At 47.2% G+C, this 18,505-nt stretch overlaps 1 protein-coding gene across 3 annotated transcripts; it reads left to right on the top strand.

The window, feature by feature from the left end:
• Nucleotides 1–4,459: 4,459 nt before the first annotated feature.
• Pogk (pogo transposable element derived with KRAB domain) lies at nucleotides 4,460–18,360 on the top strand. Of its 3 annotated transcripts, XM_075988510.1 has the most exons (8): nucleotides 4,460–4,587; nucleotides 4,958–5,307; nucleotides 6,167–6,300; nucleotides 6,947–7,170; nucleotides 11,008–11,134; nucleotides 11,808–11,906; nucleotides 13,377–14,844; nucleotides 16,709–18,360. In XM_075988510.1, the coding sequence occupies exons 5-7, from the start codon at nucleotides 11,101–11,103 to the stop codon at nucleotides 14,834–14,836; spliced, it is 1,593 nt and encodes a 530-aa protein (XP_075844625.1). In that variant the 5' UTR covers nucleotides 4,460–4,587; nucleotides 4,958–5,307; nucleotides 6,167–6,300; nucleotides 6,947–7,170; nucleotides 11,008–11,100; the 3' UTR covers nucleotides 14,837–14,844; nucleotides 16,709–18,360. The 3 variants fall into 3 exon arrangements, with proteins under 3 accessions (XP_075844625.1, XP_075844623.1, XP_075844624.1); XM_075988508.1 differs by lacking the exon at nucleotides 6,947–7,170; XM_075988509.1 differs by lacking the exon at nucleotides 6,947–7,170 and having other exon boundaries at nucleotides 10,991–11,134.
• The last annotated feature ends 145 nt before the right edge of the window (nucleotides 18,361–18,505 follow it).

The raw sequence follows: 18,505 nt of genomic DNA, 5'->3' as shown, positions 1-18,505 counted from the left end.
ATTCTATTTGCCAGTGTGCATCACATGGCCATGTCCAGTGAATGGGGCACTGGAGTTCATTTGACACCTCAGCAATGGCACAGCAATGGTGTAACGGGACCACAGGTACACAAAGGACAGAATCATTAGTTCAATCTGCCAAAGTACCAGAGAAAAGAGGAAGTGTGACAGAAGCCATGCTGATCTGAAGACTATGGGGTCTCCAGTGAACAAGGTCAGAAAGGCATGCTCTTCAGAGACAGTTAAAAAGTAAGTATTGTGTGGGATTCGAAGCTTTGGAGAATTTGTGGAAGTTGGGTGTAGAGAAGGAGGTCCAATGTCTGCCTCAGCCACTCTCTACCTCACTCTTTTTAAGGTGGAGTCTCTCTCTAAATCTTGAACTCTGTGTGTGCGTGTGTGTGTGTGTGTGTGTGTGTGTGTGTGTGTGTGTGTCCTAATTCTCCCTAGAGGCTGGCAGGCAGCAAGCCTCAATGGCCTTCCTGTTTGCACTCACCTCTGTGCTGGCCAGAACGATGTCCAGCTTGTTACCTGTCTTCATATTTACTCTGAAGCACTGAGCCATCTCTCTAGCCCTGCCTTTTGGAATCTTATGGTGTGGTGCTGCTATAATTCAATAGGAGCAAGAAAGAAATCAGACCGGCAGCACCACTAAAGATTCATTACATTAGTCACATAGGCATTCTGCTGATATGTAAAGCAACTACTAGCAGAAATCCATCTGTCAAATCACTGAAGACAGAGGGGTTGGTTTCAGCCACTCCCCATTCAGATGAAGTTTTTTGAGACAAGGTTTCTCTGTAGCTTTGGAGCCTGTCCTGGAACTAATTCTTGTAGACCAGGCTGGCCTCGAACTCACAGAGATCTGCCTGTCTCTGCCTCCCAAGTACTGGGATTGAAGGCATGCGCCACCACTGCCCAGCTAAGTACTTATTGTTTGCAGAGGACCTGGCTGGGTTCAGTTCCCAGGACTCGCATGGTGGTTCACAAACCATCTGTTACTAGAGTTCCAGGGAATCCAATGTCTTCTTCAGCCCTCCATAGGCACGCAGTGTGCATAAATACATTGTGCTGGTTGTTTCTGTCAACTAGATATATCTGGGAAGAAGAAATGTCAATTGAGGAATTGCCTTCTCCAGATTGGCTTATAGGCAATTTTGTGGGTCATTTTCTTGATTAATGATTGACATGGGAGGACTTAGTCTACTGGGTGATGCCGTCTCTGGGAGGTAATTCTGGGTGGTATTAGAAAGTGGTCTGAGGAAGCTTTGGGGTGTTGGGGTCCAGCCCCAACATAAAACATTTCTCATACCAGAATGGAGGCATGGGAATGAAGACACAATCCATACAGCAGTATTGGGAGGGACTTTCAGTGATCATTCAAATCCTGAAATCCACTCACTTTTTTTTTTATTTTTTTTTTTGAGACAGGGTTTCTCTGTAGTTTTTGGTGCCTGTCCTGGAACTAGCTCTTGTAGACCAGGCTGGCCTCGAACTCACAGAGATCCGCCTGCCTCTGCCTCCCGAGTGCTGGGATTAAAGGCGTGCGCCACCACCGCCCCACTCCACACGTTTATTTTTCAAACAGCTTTTATATCAAGGTAAACTGAGGGGGAGGTAACACAAACTTTATTAGCATTGTTTCCTAGGTAGTGGCGGGGAGGGGATGATTTAGGTCACAGGTCACGTCTTGCCTACGCCTATTTTGTTATGTAGACTGAAAACACCTCTTCCCCAGCTGACCTCCTAATTTACAATAGAAGGAACAGAATGTCATTAGCATATCCTGGCACCTCTTGAGGTGGTGTCACGTTTGCTTTGCTTCAAAAGAGCCAGGAGATCCCCTCCTGGGTGGAAGGTGCTAATTGCGCCTTGTAAGTTGCTCAGATTCTCTGACCGCCAGACAATGTGGAATATGGGCATAATTCGGCCCCCACATTGGGGAACCAACCAATAAGCAGCACTCCTTCCTGGTCTCTGCTTCAGTTCCTGCCTCCAGGTTTCTGCCTTGAGTTCCTGCCCCGACTTGCCTTCATGATGGACTACCACAGTTAAACTGAAATAAACCCTTTCCTCCCCAAGATGTTTTTGGTCATAGTGTTTGATCACAGCAATAGAGAACAAACTAAGACATACATGCAAACATTCACACACATAAATAAATCTTTTTGATAAAAATTTAAAAGATTCAAATAGGTCATTGAAGAGCCTCTTCTTACGGATACTTAAATAATATTGGAGCTCTTGAAGACTAGAACTCAGCATTGCTTTGTCTTTTCTTACATCAGAACGCACATTCATTTTTTAAGGAAGTTGAAGCGCCAACAATGACCCAGTACCCTCGTCTCTTCCTGACATCTGTCTTGCTTTTCCACTGGAAACTGCCCTCTCTCTCAGAAAAGCTAAAATGAGAATAGCAATCAAGTTAAGCTGTCACTCCCGCTTCTAAAAGATTAAATTTACACATCAGAAGAGCTGTCCATTAAGACAAAAGCAAGGAATTTCTAACCTCTGCTCTCAATTCTGTAATATCTATCCAATGATTAAGCCTTCTCCCCTCTTGCCGGCGGTAACATTTCAAAGCTGTATCCGTGGTACTGTACTTTATGTGTTAAAAGCACAGCCCATCTATGCCATGGAATTTGTGCTTACACACACATCTTGTGCATAAGCAATGCATTTAAAATAAAGAAAGCTTCCCTTGGGCCTGTGGAGACAGCTCACGGGCGAGCGTGCTGCTCTTGGAAAGGATCAGAGTTTGATTCCTAGCATCTCCTTCAGGGGGCTTCACCACAAACTGTTAACTTCAACTCCAAGGGTATTCTGTTTATCCCTTCAGGCATAAATATGTACCATGCACGTTTAATTTAAAATAAAATAAATATTTTTTTAAAAAAGGTTATTCCTTTGATCAGTTAGGCTTGAGTCCTGGGAGAGGACTCTCTGCCTTGGTGCCTGCCCCATCTTCGGCTTGCCCAGCCTAGTTTTTAGCTAGAAACCCCCTCAGTCAGTTTAACACCCTTGATATCTGATCACCCTGGCCTGCTTTCAACAAGAATCCTGTTCAGTGAGTTTAGCAAGAATCCCTTAACCTCTGATAATTCCTCTTGGTAATTTTCCATCCCCTCACATCCACACCCCTTCCTCTCAGCTATGAATCAGCCCCCAAGTAGAACTCAGTCTCTCCTAGGGTTTTAATAAGTATCAACAGGGTGTTTGTTTTTGTTTTATTTAAAAAAAAAAACAAGCTCCCAACAAAAATCTAACCGGAGAATCTTCTAGAATAATAAGGGTTGTGGAGTCTCTTGGAACATTGTGAAAGAACTGGATAAATCCAGGTCTCCCCCTCCCCAGCAGGAAGAAAATAGCTACAAATCTAACCAGGAAGAGAAGAATCAGGAATCTAGCATTAGTCAACTTAGTGACTGTGTTTCAGGAACTAGCTGAAGATAAAGTTAGATTATAATCTTGAGAAATAAAGAAAGCTGTATTTCCCCCTTGTGGTTGTCAGTGTACTGTGTTTTAGGAACTAGCTGATTATGACCTTGGGAGTGGTCCTGAGAGGCAGGGAGTTACCCCCTTGTGACCTTCACTGGATTTTGGGAATTTTCTGTGACCCTTTTGGATTACTGGACTGTGGTTTCTTCCCTTAAAAACTCCTTCTCCTGGTCCGGTCACTGGGGTCGAACTCTTCCCCTGCGTGGGTTATGAGTCTTGGCCCCAGTGCACTGGTTCCCGTCTCATCTCATCAATTAAAGCCTCGTGTGGCCGGGCGGTGGTGGCGCACACCTTTAATCCCAGCACTCGGGAGGCAGAGGCAGGTGGATCTCTGTGAGTTCGAGACCAGCCTGGTCTATAAGAGCTAGTTCCAGGACAGGCTCCAAAACCACAGAGAAACCCTGTCTCGAAAAAACCAAAAAGAAAAAAGAAAGAAAAAAAAAGCCTCGTGTGATTGCAGCAAGGACGGTCTCTCGTGAGTTACTGGGGGGAGGGGGGGTTCTGTTATCCCGAGACTTGAGAGTCACCCCAGCACCCGGGGTCTTTCAATTGTTGCTATATTCTCCAGAGTTGCAGGCAAACAACTCGAAATAACTTCTACACCGCTGCTTCGTCCAGGGGATTACAAGCTTGGGAGTTAATGGTCAATAGCGTCTCTGGTATGCCAGGAACAGCGTTCTGGGCAGAATAGGAACGCGAAGTCGGGTCACCCCTCCACCTCCTCGGTGGGCTAGGGTCACAGTGCATTATTCCTGGACGCCTGTGCCGAGCGGTCACTGGTGTCCCGCCGAGCAAACGCCCACCTCAGCGGCGACAATCGAGCCAACCACCGAGGAAGACCGCTCTGCTCCCGAGTGATCCAGGTCGGCTGGCGGCAGCGAGGTCGCCGGAAGCACCGCCGAGACTCGCTGACGTCATCACCATCGCTCCGCCCCCTAACACCCTCGGTCCCGCCCTCCCCTCCCACCACGTGTCCTCGCACGGTCGCATGGGGCCGCGCTGGGGCGGCTGGAGCGGCGGAGCCGGTGGCGCAGTGAGTGCTGGGCCGCAGCCCTTGTCGCCCTCGGCGGCGACACCGCCCGTTCGGCCGGGGTGAGTGCGCGCAGGACGCGGGGCTGGGGTGGCCTCTCCTCGGGACTGGTGTCTGGGGGAAGCTGGGCCGCGGCTGAGCGGGGGCCGCCGATGGCAGCTGTCGCCGCCGCCGCCTTTGTTGCGGGCCGGCCGGGGAGGTGGGCGGTGTGGGGTGTCGCCGCCCCGCAGGTGCACGGGGCACCCGAGCTGGGAGCGTGTGCTGCGGCGGCGGGGGAAGGGTCGGGCAAGATGGCTGGAGTGAGCAGAGCGACGGCGGCGGCGGGCACCTTCTCGCCGGCCCCTCCCACCTCCCGCCCCGGCGCCGGGTGCAGGCCGCGGCCAACTTCAGGCCCAGGCTCCCGGGACCTCACGGGCATTCCTGCCTCCGCAGGCCGCCTCCCGCCTCCGGAAACATTGGAGACGCTGACTCCGAACTCCGGAAAGATCTTGGCTTCAAAAGTCCCGGAAGATGGGACGCCCGAGATGCACACTCCCTACACACCCAGCAGTTGTCTGCAGTCTTTTAAGGGGAAGCTCTTTGTACCGGCCTAAGGAAGCTTCGAGTACAGAGAATTTGCCACCCAGAGGCGAGGAGTCCTGCCAGGTCTGGGTTGGCCTTCGCCCCCCAGGCACACCCTCCTCCGTGTCACGGACTTCGCTTTGGGGGGTCCTTTAAGGAAGAAAGACTGTTAAATTTCTGGACTGGCCTGTGGACAGCGCCTGTGAATCTGGAAAATCCAGGTAATAAGTTTTTGTGCTAACTAGTCAAACGTCCTGTCTAAACTCAGACTCTGGCAGCAGCAGATCAGCACCGCTCTCCTCTGGCCCCGGTTCCGGGTTCAGTTGGTACTGGCAATGGGAAGCTTAGGCCTGTCAGTGCACTGTTGAAACCTCTCCTTGCCCGTCCGCTGCTCTCACTTCTGTCCTTCTGCACAAATGGTTTGGAATAACTAGTCTGGCTTCCCGAACCACAGAAAGCTTTGAGTATTTGAAGCTAGCCAAATATATTATTTGCCCACAGCCCCTCTAATAATGATGAAATAGCCGCCTTCCCTGAATCCCTGTTACGGTAAAAGATAAGGTAGATATAAATATTGTAACTAATTCTTGCTTAATAACTGTTTTGTTATATGTAACTTTGCTGTGTTAAAGTTAAAGCCTTCCTTTTTTTGTTTAAACAGAAAAGGGGGAAGTGATGTGGGAGTGTCATATATCAATCTGTTGATTTCTAAAATTTCTAAATGGTTTACAGTGTGTTAAAAATATATGCAAGCTAAAAGTTAAAAATTCTTAAAAGTAAAAAAAGGAAGAAAGAGGGTAGTTGGGTGTAGTTGTACACTCCTTTAATCCCAACACTTGGGAGGCAGAGGGAGATTGACCTCTGTGACTTCAAAGGGTGGTAGCACACGCCTTTAATCCCAGCGCCTAGAAGGCAGAGACAAACAGATCTCTGTGAGTTCAAGGTGTAGTAGTGTACACCTTTAATCCCAATGCCTGGAAGGAAGCAGACAGTGCTTTGCCGGTTTATGTGCGCCTTAACCACCCTCTGGTCTGAGAGTTCACACTGACACCTGGCTTGTCTGCTAAATCTTGTGCACAGAGATGGAGTCCTCAGCCTACCCTCAAGACAGGACTCTGAAAGAAGAGCGAGAGGAGGCCGTTCGGATCCAGGGATTGGAGGATGGCCCCCCCATAGATATGCAGAAAGTACTGATTGGTTCCAGAGGCTCGTGGGTAAGTAAGAGGGTGTGGGAATCCAGCCTGGGAGCCAGGTTTGCCTTAGGTCTCCTCCTGGGGCAGATGTGGGAAGTAAAAATAGCCCAGACTCGTGTTTGCATTCCTGAGGAAAAAAAATCCTGTGGCTTCAAAAGGCAGAGCAAATGGTGGGGGGAGGAACGGTGATGGGAATGGGGCCTCCAGCACCGAGGCTGATTTCAGGTCTCAGAAACTGAGACCTTGTCTGCCTGACACTTTGTCATTCACCCATTTCCCTTGTGCCTGACTTAATAGCATCATAGATATTGTAGGCACCAAATACCTTTCAGACTCGGGTCGCTGAGTGCTGTGTGTCCCCCAGGTGTCAGTGGAAATGCTAAGCTCCAGGGAATGTACAAGTGTAAGTGAGACCGTATCTAATACATGTGTTTGCTTACAATAGTTACTGGAGGCCTGGAAACTAGGCACGAGTTGTAAATATTTTTAGTAAGTAATAAATGGATATTGCTTAGTTTTATATTGTATATAAACATTATCAATATCATCAATACATAATGTCCTTTGTGCCCAATAAAAGGGAAGCCTTTCATCATAGAACACAGAACTGCAGGCAAAAAACTAGAAAAACCCTTCTTCCAAATTACCTAGTCCACTCTTCCTACAGGACCTCAGGTACCAAAAGATACCTGCTTTACTGCCCAGATCCCTGTGTCCACTGGCTTCCTGAGCCGCAGCCCTACCAGCGGAGCGCGTCTGTGTGTAAACTGCCGGGCATCGCCAGGCTCTGGGCTCACTGATCTGAAGCTGTGCTACCTTTTACCCGCTAGCATTTGTCACCCTGTCTTCCCCGGTTCTGACCTCAAAGCAGCAGAAACCCTGGATTCTAAGGTTAAATCGAGCAACCCAGAATATCTCAAGAGGCTGGAGCAGTATGGAAATCGGGTGTAGTCAAAGTAGAGATCTGATTGTGTTGAAATGAGAAAAGCGGGCCTTGCCCAGGAAAGAAGTAAGCAGAGTGGCTGAAGGCTGGAGGAGGGGGCCTGGCAGCTTGAGAGGTGGGCTCGGGTTTGGGCATTTGGAAGCTCCAGGAAGTCAATTGTCCATTCACAGCCACTGCACGGCATTAAGACAAATCCCTGCCTTCCTGCAGCCCCCAGTCTCATAAGGGAAAGAAGCAGCCTAGGGCAGCTCAGGATTCTCACTCAGGCCTGACAATGTGCTTCTTAGAGAAAGCCTAGTCTTAAGCAGGGGACAGTTTTGCCCCTCCCCACTCTGGAACATTTAGCAGTATATGGAGGTAATTTTAGTTGTTGTGACCCAAAGTAGATGTTGGGGTGTGAGGCCTTTATTGCATCCTTGGTTTGAGCCAAAGATCTCCCTATACATCTGCAGTGCAGTTGAAGGTACCCTGCACATACAGAGAGGAACTGGGTAGTCCAAAATGTCAGTAGCATATGGTTGAGACTCTGATCTAGCACATTAGGAGAAGAGAAAATAGAATCTATTTTAAATCATATTTTTTAATAATTAAGATGGTTCATAAGAAGTACTCACATGTAAGTATGCTCTGTAATAGAATGGGAGTAGAAAGACAATTTCAAGTAGAATAAATATACTTTGAACTGAGCCTTGGAATGAGTGGCATGAGCAGAGGGAAGGGGGAGCTCATCTCCAGGCAAGAGAACAGCATGGTCAGAGGCATGGAAGAGAGGCTGTGGGTGGAGCTAGGAAACACCCTGAACCTGGAACCTAAACAGGCAGTGTGAAAAGGTAAAGTTGGGGGATGGGACATGGTGTGCTGTGCTGGGTAATTAAAGCTGGCCTGAGTAACTTTGAGGAATGAATCTTAAACCCATCAGTCTACAGGAATAGGCCTCTGTAGAGCAGAGTTGGGAAGGATTACATGCTAGTCACCTTGGTAAGGCCAGAGTATCCTGTTGAGATAATACTGGCTTTGGAATCACACTCTAGCTGTATGAATTCAGCTAAGCTACTTAGCCACTGCTTCCTTAGCCATAAGGAAGCAGTAGCAGTCCCCATATCCGTAGCTTATTTTAATAATTCAAAGAGATAATATGTTTACGTGATTGGAAATACCCTGGGCAGTGCCTAACCTCGCAGGGCTCCGTTGATACAGTGGTTCCAGCTCCTCTCAGGTGCTGCCTCTCTAGTAAGCCTCAAATAGGAAAGTGCTTTACAGAACAGTTACCCTTGGAGATAAGGATTGGGACTCCAGCTTCCCAGAAGAGCAAGACAGTGCAGACAAACTGGAGAACACTCCTCTGATGAGTCCTTAATCACGTGAGAGAGGAAGACAGGAATTGCAGGTTCTTACTGTTAGGCCAAGGGGGATGACTGAAGCATTAACTGCAGCCAGCGCTGCTTACCTTGTGCTGTGCTTGAGCAAATAAATGACCTGCATAGCAGGACCCAAAGTCTTGCCCCAACTTCACAGGGCTCTGGGGAGACTTCTAAGCCTCTCTATTGTGCGTTGGGTGCTTGTTTTGGACTTGAAGATACTTTAACCATGTGCTAATTAGAAGATGGGTCTCCACACCAGCTCTAGTCAACATTTATCCGGGTCTAGAATGTGTTACCCGCTCTGCAGGGATTGGTGTAACTAGGCCTGCATTCTTCTGTCAGTGAACAGAAGGAGATTATAAATAGTTATGGCCTAGATCTAGAACTTGTAAGGGAGTGAAAAGGCCAAAGAGAGAGTTGTTTAAAATCTTGGGTAATAGGAATAGAGTAGACTGGAAATTGTCTGAGCTGCCTGGTTTTCAGATTGAGGACGTCTGAGGAAAGCCTAGGAACCACACCATTCTTATCTCCTGCTGTTCCACATGTGAAGCTTTGTTCAGTTTTACTCAAAAGAGTTGACTTGGTTTATTGACAAAATTTTAATTTTTAAAACAGTTCCAAGTATGACAAGAGAAGAGAAATCCAGAGGTAATATATTTGCCTCAATAACTAATTCAGCAATATATAGTATATGCATACTAGCTATAGAAGTAGTTTTCAGTCTGTGGATCGTGATACCTCTGGGGGTCAAATGTACTGCATATCAGATATTTACAGTTCATAAGAGTAGCAAAATTAAAGTTCTTGAAGTGGCAAAAATGAAATAATTCTATGGCTAGGAGTGACCACAGCATGAGGAATGGAAGATTGAGAACCACTGGGCTATCGGAAGCATCTTCGGCTTAGGGAAACAAAGTAATTGCAGGCTGTTTTCAGCAAAGTCAGATTGAAGTGATGAGCAGAGAAGTGAAACAGATGCACAGTGTGACAAGCCAGAAAGTTGCAAGCAGGGCATCAGGTGCTGTGCAGGTGTGTGTACAGCCTGGAGAATGGTGTGCCTGGGCTCGGTCTTGGAAGATGGGTGGGTGTGAAAGAAGAGGACCTCAAGGGCCCAGGGGATAGTGGGCAGAGATAGATAGGCATCAGGGAACAATGAGCAGTTAATACAGGTGTAAGATGGATGGAGAGTCCTTTGGGACAAAGCTTTCTCCTCTCTAGTGAGAGCCTTGGACTCACACAGTGCTGGCCCGCGTCTCAACCTTGCCACTATTGACTGTGTGTCTTTTGCTTAGAAATGAGGATCCCTTGAGCCCATCCCCATGGCCCTTACTAAACTGGAAATCTTTGCTCTGTTGTGAGATGATTGGGAGAGATCAAGAAGCAGTTATAGGGCCCTTCCCAGCAAGTGTTTGCATATAGAAGAGAGTTTGGTGGTAACAGTAGTAAGTGGGTCTAGTTGACAGGGAAGAAAGGCCATGGTGTGTGGGTGACTGACAACTTGATCTTGAAGAGGCCGCTAGCCACATAGACACTTGATTTTTTTTTTTCTAAGCTAAGGAGAAACAATATGATCACCCAGCCCCAAGATAGAGCTTTGAGAAATAAGTTTGAAGGAGAGAATGCCAGAAATAAGTTCATTGGTGATTTCTTAACACTAAATATGAGCTTTGGAGTAGGATTTCTAATGATTCCAAAAGAAAATGCAGTAGAAAAGAAAGCAAATCAGTTGGAAAAGTAAAAGGTTTTGGTTGCTGGCCTTTAGTTAGGAAGGCTTGCCCTCCTTCTGGGACCCAGAAAAAGAGATGGAAGAATGGGGGAGGGAGCAGGCATCCTAGTCTTGCATAAAAGCCTACCTACCATTTTGCTGGGATCTCATTCTGTACGTGAGGCCCGAATTAGCCCTTCTTTGCTACTTTTGCTCCTAGATTAGAAGGGCCTAGTAAGGTGCCTTCTCCAGATGACTCTCCTTGGGACAGCATTGGTGTAGAGTGTTGCCTCGTTCAGAAGAGGAGAGACTGTGTGATTCTCAAAGATGCCATGGAGAGCAGTAATCCTGTTCAGTTTAGCGTCTCTGGCTAGGAGATAGTTCTAAGAGGAGATGGGGATATTTATTCAGGGCATGGCTGAGTCTTGACTTTGGAGTCCCAGGTGAACTGTGAGCAGATCTCATGCAGCCTCTGAGGAGACGATGCCCAGAGTCCCCCACCCTGATGATGGCAGCTGCTGTGGTGGTGGGACACAGGAGGTCTCACACGTACCTGTCCCCAAGAGCAGTGAGAATAGACAGACCATTCCCCCTGGGTGAGAGCCCTGACCTGTGAGAGTGAAGGCTTCGTTGTACCCACTTGTCTGACACAGCCCATCAGATGTGAACATCTGTGCCTGTACATGCTAATCATTGAGAAAGTATTGTTCATGTTCCAGGTACCAGTCCTATTTGATGAGGTGGCCATATATTTTTCGGATGAGGAGTGGGAAGTTTTGACAGAGCAACAAAAAGCCCTCTACCGGGAAGTCATGAGGATGAATTATGAGATTGTCCTGTCCCTGGGTAATGCTTTGTTTTTCCTTTGTCTCTGGGAAGCTCTGGACCCAGAGACCTGTATCATTGTCTCTGTCTTCTCTGTTGCATCTAGTCTCCTCATCTGAATGGGACTCTCCTCCCGTGCTGTGCCAGCTTCATTCCCTGGTTTTGATTTGGGCAGGACATGCAAATGGCGCCTTTCTATTTGAAACCTCGCGTTAGCTCTTAAAACAGTCCTCTTTTGGCCCAAGTGTTTTCGTTACTTAAAAAAACATAAAACAAAAAGTGTAGCCTTCAAAATGTCATCATGGGTCTAGGACTGTATCCTTGGGAAGGAAAGCTTTGTTGTCCTCAGACACTTGATGGTGCACCGAAGAGTACTCCCCCTAACACACAGAGTGGCATCACCCCTCTTCTCAGAGTATAAGCATTTGGAAGAATTTCCCAGTTTTGGTCAGTTGGGTTCCAAAATGTTGATTGTTTCAACGACTGTATCCACCCACCCTCCCTGCTAGTCAGTGTACTTTGCTGTTGCTAGTACCAGCTCCCATTAGCAGAGGTCCAGGAATGCCCAGACTGCTTTCCATCCTTTGTGTTTCTAAGGATCACCCAGCTCTGCTCCTGTCTTCTTCAGTGGGGGTGAGGGTGTTCCTTACTCCATAATACACAGTTATTTCCCTGCTTTATTTCCTGTGAACAGAATTCCCATTCCCTAAGCCAGACGTGATCAGTCGGTTGGAAAGAGAAGAGGAGTATCCTAATTCTGATGACTGGCGGCTCCAGGGAGTAACCTTTGCAGGTACTGCGTGAACCAGTTCAGCATACACCCAAGGGAAACAAGCCAGGTTTTCAGTTTCAGTGTGTATTCTGTAGTGTATTTAGGAGTGAGGCACAAATGTGTGTATGCTTTGAAATGCAAAGATCCCTTTTTAGCACTGTATGGACTTGGTGACCTGTCTCCTGGGCCTCCAGTTCCTCATTACTGGCTGTGAGTTTCCACTTTGATGTGCACATGGTGCATGGATGAAGTGACCTGAGGCTGACACAGCATTTGGTCCACACCAGAGAGCATGGCTGCTTTGTCAGCATGCCATGTGCCTCCACAAATTAGGCATAATGAGAGGAGGGACAAAGCGCACTGCTAGATTTAGTTACTCGAGGCTTCCTGTTCCATTCTGGGTAGGAAAGACAGTAAGAGCTGTAGTACACATTTGGATAGTTATTTTGTTGGAAAAATATATTTAGTCCCAACACTTGGAGGGTAGAGGCAGGAGGATCTGAAGTTCAAGGTCATTCTTAGCCTGAGCTACATGAGACAACCTCAAAAGAAGGGGGGAAAAAGTATGTGTATTAGTGCACCCACACACACCCACATACTTTACACACATTTGTGTGTGCATATGTATCATAATTTTGAGACTACCAAAATATATTTGCTTTTCTCTGTGATGGGTTTAAAATGCTGTATTTCACTGATTCCACAACATGTTTTTCTTTTGTTTTACTAATATTAATGAATGGCATGTGATAGCTGTTTTTAATAATACATTATGTTTTGGAAGATACAGTAACACGATAAACCGTTCCCTGTGACTACCTTCCACATGGAAATGTACGATGAACCAGTTCTGTCTGCGCCGTGCAGGAGCCAGGCGTCTGCAGTATAGGCTTCATTTTGCTAACTTGGGTTTTGCTGTAGGTCTGTTTTTGTTGCTTTATTTTGATTTGGTTCAGTTCAGTTGCGGGGCTGTGAGTCAGCGCATGGTGCGTCCAGATATTTGTGGTATTAGGTAGGAATATGGCAATGGGTGGTACTGGTGTGAGTGGGGATGGAGCCTGATAAGCAAGCTCTAGCCCCAGCTGTCTTTTTGTTTCCTTTATATTTTGAGACAGTGTGGCATTGAACTTGAGAATCCTCCTCCTGCCTTTGCCTCCCAAATAGCTGGGATTACAGGGCTACACCACCAGGCCCACACATAAACATTGTTTTCATCCAAACGTGGTCCTGATATTATTTGCTCCAGGTTTAGTACCTGTATTCAGTTCCCACTGAAAGTTCTCTCGTCACTTCATAGCTTGGTGGCTGTGCTATATTTCATAGCATCTATGGTTTCTTTGCTCGAGTACTGTGAAAATAAGATTTGGTTAGCCCATGCTAATGGGACATAGATAAGGACTTAGTCTGGGTTATTTGTTAAACTTTTGGTTCACTTTTATGAGTGCCAGATTAAACATGGCATTATTTTTGCCCTTCTTACTTATCTTCTAGAAAATGAAGAGTCTGACTTTAACACTCCACATTGGGCAAGCCCAGTGACTGCCACCTCCCCTTTCCCTCAACCTCAGCAATTCAACAGCTTTTGGCATCTGCCTCGGGACTTCGCTGAGCTGCCTGAATGGAGTGAGGGGTACCCCTTCTACATGGCCCTGGGCTTCCCAGGGTGTGACCTCTCAGCTGATGACTTGGCTAGCAGGTTTCAGTTCAGTAGGGGCATGCGCCGCAGCTACGATGCCGGGTTCAAATTGATGGTGGTGGAGTATGCTGAAAGCACCAACAACTGTCAGGCTGCCAAGCAGTTTGGGGTATTGGAAAAAAATGTTCGAGACTGGCGAAAAGTGAAGCCACAGCTCCAAAATGCCCATGCCATGCGGCGGGCATTCCGAGGCCCTAAGAATGGAAGGTTTGCTCTGGTGGACCAGCGTGTTGCCGAGTATGTCAGATATATGCAGGCCAAAGGGGACCCCATTACCAGGGAAGCAATGCAGTTGAAAGCTCTTGAAATTGCCCAGGAAATGAACATTCCAGAGAAAGGATTCAAGGCAAGTCTGGGCTGGTGTAGAAGAATGATGAGAAGGTATGACCTATCTCTGAGGCATAAAGTGCCGGTTCCCCAGCACCTGGCCGAGGACCTGACTGAGAAGCTCATCACTTACCAGCAGAGCGTGCTGGCTCTGCGCCGGACGCATGACTATGAAGTAGCACAGATGGGCAATGCAGATGAGACACCCATTTGCTTAGAAGTGCCCTCTAGAGTGACTGTAGACAACCAGGGTGAAAAGCCTGTCCTGGTCAAGACACCAGGTAGGGAGAAATTGAAGATCACAGCCATGCTGGGTGTCTTGGCTGATGGGAGGAAGTTACCCCCATACGTCATTTTGAGGGGAACATATATTCCCCCTGGGAAGTTCCCCAGTGGCATGGAAATCCGCTGCCACCGCTATGGGTGGATGACTGAGGACTTGATGCAAGACTGGTTGGAAGTTGTGTGGAAACGGAGGACTGGAGCTGTGCCCAAACAACGAGGGATGTTGATCCTGAATGGCTTCCGGTGTCATGCCACTGACTCGGTAAAGAGTTCCATGGAAAGCATGAACACAGACATGGTGATCATCCCAGGTGGTCTGACGTCACAGCTGCAGGTGTTGGATATGGTGGTCTACAAGCCTCTGAATGACAGTGTCCGGGCCCAGTATTACAACTGGCTTCTGGCAGGGAACCTGGCACTGAGCCCCACTGGAAATGCTAAGAAGCCACCGCTGGGCCTCTTCCTGGAGTGGGTCATGATGGCATGGAACAGCATCTCAAGTGAATCAATTGTCCAGGGGTTCAGAAAGTGCCACATTTCCAGCAACTTAGAGGAGGAAGATGACGTTCTGTGGGAAATTGAGAGTGAGCTATCCAGAGAACCACCAAAGGAATGTGATGCTGAAAGTGTGGCAGTCAACTGAGGAAAGAGGTGAGGTAACTGGCCAGCAGCTCTCACCATCACTGATGCCCCGTCATGTCTAGCACTCACCCTTTTTCTGGCCACGAGTCTCTCTTTTCCAGTTCTGTTCAAAAAAAGCCTGCCATGCCACAGTGTAGACAACAGGTCATCAACATTCTCTCTTTGGTATTTTGTTCTGTGGCCTGGATCCAGGAACGCCTCTGTAGTGGGTAAAGTGAACAAGGAGCTGCCGGAACACTTCATGAAAGCAGTACTACTGCAGAAAGTTACTTGGTCCCACAGTGTTCCATTCACAAAGTTTGTCTGGGAAGATAACTTTCTTCTCTTAAAAATTCTGAGCTTTTATGGCTGGTCTGTGTGCTTGCATTACTTAACATAGTTGCACTGCTTGTTGCTGATCTGCGGGACCATGACCCAGGGAAAGAGTGGAGTCTGCTTTAGTACCTCTGAGCCTCAGCTCTGTGTCCTGGGGTGATCATCCCATGCCCACCAGGGAGATAATAATATGTATTGTTTGCTTTCCTCTAGGGAATGTTGAGAGTTTTAAAACATCATTTTAGTCTCATGGAACTTAGCTGGGGTGAACCATTACAGTCAGTTCCTATTGTCAACAGATGTCTGAAAAGTGTTAATTCGGTCTTGAAAGTGCTGCAGAGCTGGCTCAGCGGTGAAGAGAATGTGCTGCCCTTGCAAAGGGCCAGAGTTTGGTTCCCAGCACCTGTATCATGCAGCTCACAATCACCTGTGACTCCAGCATCAGGATACCCAGGGAACCTCTTAATCTGCCAGGCACCTGTAGTCACATGCTCATTTCTACACAGAAACACAGTATATATAATTAAAAATAAATCTTTGGGCTCGAGAGATGGCTCAGCAGTTAAGAGTGCTTACTGTTCGTTCTTGCAGAAGACTAGAGTTCAGTTCCCAGCACCCACATGACAGCTCACAACCAGGGGAATTCCAGTTCCGAGGAATACAGTGCCCTCTTCTGGCCTCTGCCGGTACCTGCATGCATATGGTACACCTATCTTTGTGCAGTCTCACACATACACACAAAAATAAATTTATTTGAAAATTGATCTCTAGAAATAGTACTATAGTGAGTGAAGTTTAAGGCCCTAAGGTCATCAGGTGGTAAGGGGGAAGCAGAAGAGGAGCTACACTGGAAGAAAGCGGGGATGGGAGCCAGGCAGAGCCCACCTGGAAAGCCCACACAGCCCTATACACCTTAAGTGAGCGGGAGAATACCAGAATAGGGACACATGGGAGGCACAGACACCTCACCCATTCTCATTTTCCACCTAGTGTACATTTTACTTGCCCACCCACCATCCAACTGAAAATCCTAATGGAAATCTCCACCTAAGCACAGGCTCTTAGTGGCATACACCTCCTTCCTGCCCTGACATCCTACCCTCGACACAGCCCTAAACCTAGGGTAGAGCAGGCTCCTCCTGCTGCCCCCACTCTGTAAAGTCCTATGGAGTCAGGCTCCTTCCCCACTGCCCACTCTGCTGCCCCCACTGGCAGCTGTAGTTGTTGTTTTGTCTTTTCTCATTCTTGCTTTTCCCCTCTGTTAGAAAACATTTGTAATTTTCTAAGCAATGTACCACTCGAGGAACCCAATCAGAACCTGTCCTGGAAGACGAGAGGGCAGGAAATGATGCTAAACCACAGCTGTGCAAACAGATACTCAGCCCAGTCAGCATGAGTTTCTGCTCCTCCAGATGCCATCAGGGAGTGATGGAAATAGACAGGGATACACAACGGGCATTAAAACAACCTCCTGTCATGGAATAGAATGCTATATATTTAAGTTAGGAAATATCCAGGAGTCTAAGCTAATTCATACTTAGGTTCTCCTGTTTTCCAGCAAATGAAACTGTGATAGAAGCACCTGGAAGAAAAAAGCACTTGTAAGAAGATGGCTGCAGAGGGGCCGAAAAGGACAATAGGCTCTGAACATCTCAGGTCTGGACAGCAGCCTGAGCATCCCATTTCAAGACAACCCCACCCACCCTATCCCATCCGGGTGTCAGCCAACAAGCTTAGAACAACATTCTGTCCTGTTCCTCCTTTGGGAGCTGTCTCCTCTGCTCGTTATAGAAGCCTGTAAACACAAATGGACAAAGATATTTCCTGGAGAAGAGAATGCTGTTCATCACCAAGATGCGCCACGTCACCACAGCTCTCGTGTCTCTTCTGTGGAGCAGAAACCTCAAGTATAAACCTTTGCAGACGCTCCAGTAGAGCCTGACTCCACACAGGTCAAGACTACAGAAAAGCTCTGGTAGAAAGCCATCACTCCTGTACTGCTGTTCTTACACACATCACTGAGGGAATGAGATTAATAACCACAAAATCGAGACACTGGCTTGGTGCCGGAAGATGGCTTTTCTAGAGGTAACCTAGGTTAGTATGGAAGGTGAGAGTTTAAAATAAATGATGCTGTTAGACTTACCTTCCTAATCTGGTCGGCAGCTAGACCTTTTTAGGGTTGATGACCCTACTTTCCCTATTACCCTCTTTAATGAGGCAACCCTTGGTATACAAGCCTTTGCTCTTCAGGCTGCTTGCAGAAGTCTCTAAATCATCTGCTGTCTACACAGAACGAGGCCCACTGACTCATACTTACTTGGTTAATTTCTTTAATATTTTAATCTAAAGGGCATGGGAGGGATTGGGCCTTGAGCCACAGCTGCTTTCAGACTTCACAAAAATATGAGTCATTGACTTTCCACAATAGTAATTTGCATTCCTGTGTAAGTCAACTGTTAAGAAAAACATTCCTTCAAAGCTATCTATGCTACAAAAATTCTACCAGAACCTCATAGGCAAAGCCGTTGCTAGATCTGTCATTCAAAATACTCCGTCTGCCCAACAGGTTGCTGTAACCACGTTTCCTCCTCCACTCAGCTCGTGTGGACACTGTCCACTGTGCATGGCATCTTTACCAGTTTCTGCTCGGGTGTGCATTTACCTGTTTGCTGTCCACTTTTCTGATCTGTTTTAACCAGTTTGTCAGAGTTCCAAACACATGAGAATGACTTCTAAGATCCGAATGAACAGACATCTTAATTGTTTCTGATTGGCTCTGTCTGTGCTGTCCTGTCATCCCCACATGACATGTTACTCTCCATCCCATCAGGTTTTCCCTCCTTCCCTGTCCTTTCCCGACTTTCTTTCTCTTGCTTGGGAGCTTAAAAGATGCCATCTTGGGCTTCCCACATAGAAGCCAGGTATCTTAACAAAGAGTAGAAAATGGACTTAACTCCTGTTTCATTCTCATCAGCTGAGATGCCTTACAGGTTGCATAGCACTGGAACTTTCCTAGAGTGATGGTTCTGCTGCCAGGGTCTTCTGAGAGTTCTCCTTCACTGGCTAAAGACGATCTATGCTGAACAGCCCCAGTACAGCTGTTTAGCAGAATAACAGTTAACCAGAAAATTACCATAGCACACTGAGACTGCTACTCTCCACTAAATAGAAGCTGATCCCAGTAATAAACTTTGATAACAAAGACAATAGGCTCTGGTGGTTTTGTTTATCCGTTGGTATTGTCAAAAGTTAAATTTTAATCTATTGCCTATATTTGATTCATCAGATTTGGTAGCACTGTATTACACCTCTGAAGCAAAGGCCTCATGGGATGTACTGTGTTACAGGCGTT

Source organism: Microtus pennsylvanicus, chromosome 10, assembly GCF_037038515.1.
Source record: "Microtus pennsylvanicus isolate mMicPen1 chromosome 10, mMicPen1.hap1, whole genome shotgun sequence".
Taxonomy (NCBI): Eukaryota; Metazoa; Chordata; class Mammalia; order Rodentia; family Cricetidae; genus Microtus; species Microtus pennsylvanicus.
This window is presented reverse-complemented; position numbering and strand designations above follow the sequence as displayed.

Excerpts from the sequence above, each read along its gene's own strand:
- Pogk (XM_075988508.1), top strand. The coding sequence starts at position 6,169 with ATGGAGTCCTCAGCCTACCCTCAAGACAGGACTCTGAAAGAAGAGCGA. Across the intron at positions 11,135-11,807 it reads TGAGATTGTCCTGTCCCTGG|AATTCCCATTCCCTAAGCCA; the intron begins GTAATGCTTTGT and ends TCCTGTGAACAG. Across the intron at positions 11,907-13,376 it reads CCAGGGAGTAACCTTTGCAG|AAAATGAAGAGTCTGACTTT; the intron begins GTACTGCGTGAA and ends CTTATCTTCTAG.